The following is a 2498-nucleotide window of genomic DNA, read 5'->3' as shown; positions in this document are numbered from 1 at the left end:
ACTGTCCAGGGCCCAGAACCTAGGTCTTTGCTGTGTTCAGGGCCTGGATGGCCCTGGGGTAGAAGCTAAGCTTCAGTCTGTTTGTCCTTGCGGCCATGGTCCTGTACCGCCTTTTCGAGGGCAGCCGGGCAAAGTGTTCGTACCCAGGGTGGGATGGGTCTCTGGAGATCTTGGAGGCCTTCCTGAGGCAGCGTGTGTTGTACAGCTCTTCCAGAGAGGGGAGGGGGGCGCCGGTGATCTTCTGGGCTGTTCTCACGACTCTCTGTAGCGCATTTCTCTCTGCGGCTGTGCAGCTGGAGAACCAGTTGCAGATGCAGTAGGTGAGGATGCTCTCCACTGCGCAGCGGTAGAAGGCCACCAGTATCTCCTGCTTGTTGTGGTCCTTCCTGAGGACTCTCAGGAAGAAGAGCCGCTGTTGTGCCTTCTTGATGATGGCTGCTGTGTTGTTCTTCCAGGACAGGTCATCCTGTATGTGCACCCCCAGGAATCGGAGGGTTGAGACTCTCTCCACGCTCTCTCCGTCGATGAGCAGGGGCTGGACCTCAGATTTGTTCCTCCTGAAGTCTACGATGATTTCCTGGGTCTTTGACTTGTTCAGCAGCAGGTTGTTAACCTTGCACAGCTTGCTCAGCTGCTCTACCTCATCCCTGTACGCCGCCTCGTCCCCCCCCCCCCGAGATGCAGCCCACCACGGTGGTGTCGTCTGCAAACTTTACGATGGAGTTGCTGGGGTGGACGGGGGTGAAGTCGTAGGTGTAGAGGTTGTAGAGGATGGGGCTTAGCACGCAGCCCTGGGGGGACCCAGTGCTGAGTCTGAGGGCTGTGGAGGTGTGGGAGCCCACCCGCACCCTCTGGGGGCGGTCGGACAGGAAGTCCTTGATCCATGCACAGAGTGTGATAGTCCCAGGTCTAGTAGTTTGGTCACTAGCCTGTCTGGAAGGATGGTGTTGAAGGCAGAGCTGAAGTCCACAAAGAGCAGTCTCGCGTAGCTGTTTCCCCTCTCCAGGTGGGATAGAGTGGAGTGTAGAGTCGTCGCGATGGCGTCCTCTGTGGACCTGTGGGCTCTGTAGGCGAACTGGTATGGATCCAGGTTGGGCGGGAGGCTTGTGACTATGTGGGCCCGGACTAGTTTCTCGAAGCACTTCATGATGATTGGTGTGAGTGCCACCGGGCGGTAGTCGTTTAGGCATGTACATTATTGCGATTATTGCATTACAATTTGAATATTGACTCAAATAACGCAGGCAAAAGTGGCAAATGAATATGCTATTTTGGGATTGCAAAGTCATTTGCACATTAGAATGAACTTTTGAATTTTGTCAGCTACAAAGCAGCGCATGACTTGTCAAATGGCTTTGCATTATGGCTTTGCATTATAATTTTTATATTGACAGCGAATGTGCACATCGGGTACATGAAAATGAAAATGCAAATCATTAGAATTGCATTTGAATTTGAATATTGTCTGAAAGAATGCATGCAAAAGTGGAACATGCAATTGCAATCTCATATCGCATTAGCATTTGAATTAAGTCAGCCATAGGCTTCCATAACCGACTGGCGCGCAATTTGCAGCGCAGCATCCCCGTAGTAGGAGCCTGACTGAAGCCCTGCCTGCCTGGTGGAAGGAAGCCTCCTCCTGGCTTATTCTAGGCACTAGGAGTGGTGAAGGGGTATTTTCTGAATGAGGAAAGCACTGTCTGTCAAACGTCACACGGGGCAAGGAGGAACGATCGCTTCCTGAAATGATCTCCGTCGTTGGATTATTTGGTACTTGGTGCCCTTGGCTTGGTAAATAGTGTATACTACGCTATTCTATTCATCCCTTTCTGTCTCGGTTTTTGATCATTTTATGCGATAGAAAAATGATCAGCAAAGTGAAAAACGCGATGTCCACCCTGGTGGGGGGGATGGTCCCTCACGGACACCACCAGCACCACGGCGGCTCGGGGAACGTCCAGAACCAGGGTCCTGGTGACTGCCTGCCCCCCCGGTTCCCCTACGGGCGCCCCGGGTTCCTGGACCTGACCCCGGAGCTGCTCCAGCACTCCACGGACCACGCAGCCCGCCCGGTGCTGACGCTGAAGCGGGACAGCAGGCTGGCCTGGAGGACGGGATACGCAGAGTGAGTGGGTTATTCCGAAAACGTGCATGGACACTAACCGATTTAACATAAACATCTTACATACCCCAGCCATCAACCTTGATGTCTTAAGATGTCTTAATGAACCCAAATAAGACATTTTGTCTGTCGAGATGTCTTAAGTCGTCTTGACAAATGTGTCTTAAGATGTGTCGAGACAAGGTGATGGCTGGGTATGTAGAGATGTCCATTTAATATGGTAACGATCGGATAACATGTTGTATGTTTGTAGGCCCTATGTCCACATCCAATCCAGCCGATTGTTCCGTTCGTTTTGCGCTGTTGGGATTGCGCAGCCAAGCTATGGCGCTCCTCTGTTGCTTCATATTCACTGTTGATAAACATCGAGATAAAC

General features: G+C 52.0%; 1 protein-coding gene across 1 annotated transcript in view; it reads left to right on the top strand.

Moving 5' to 3' along the window:
- Window positions 1–1865: 1865 nt before the first annotated feature.
- ppm1j (protein phosphatase, Mg2+/Mn2+ dependent, 1J) overlaps window positions 1866–2498 on the top strand; it is a gene marked incomplete at both ends in the record, with an annotated part of 24903 nt that continues 24270 nt past the window's right edge. The window contains one exon of the mRNA XM_080548072.1: window positions 1866–2125. Within this exon, the coding sequence (XP_080404198.1) occupies window positions 1866–2125 (260 nt within the window). The remainder of the gene's footprint in view (window positions 2126–2498) is intronic.

The sequence above is a fragment of the Nansenia antarctica genome, assembly GCF_963989245.1.
Source record: "Nansenia antarctica genome assembly, chromosome: 18".
Lineage (NCBI taxonomy): Eukaryota > Metazoa > Chordata > Actinopteri > Argentiniformes > Microstomatidae > Nansenia > Nansenia antarctica.
Note: the sequence above shows the minus strand (reverse complement) of the source record. Positions and strands in the feature narration are given on the sequence as shown.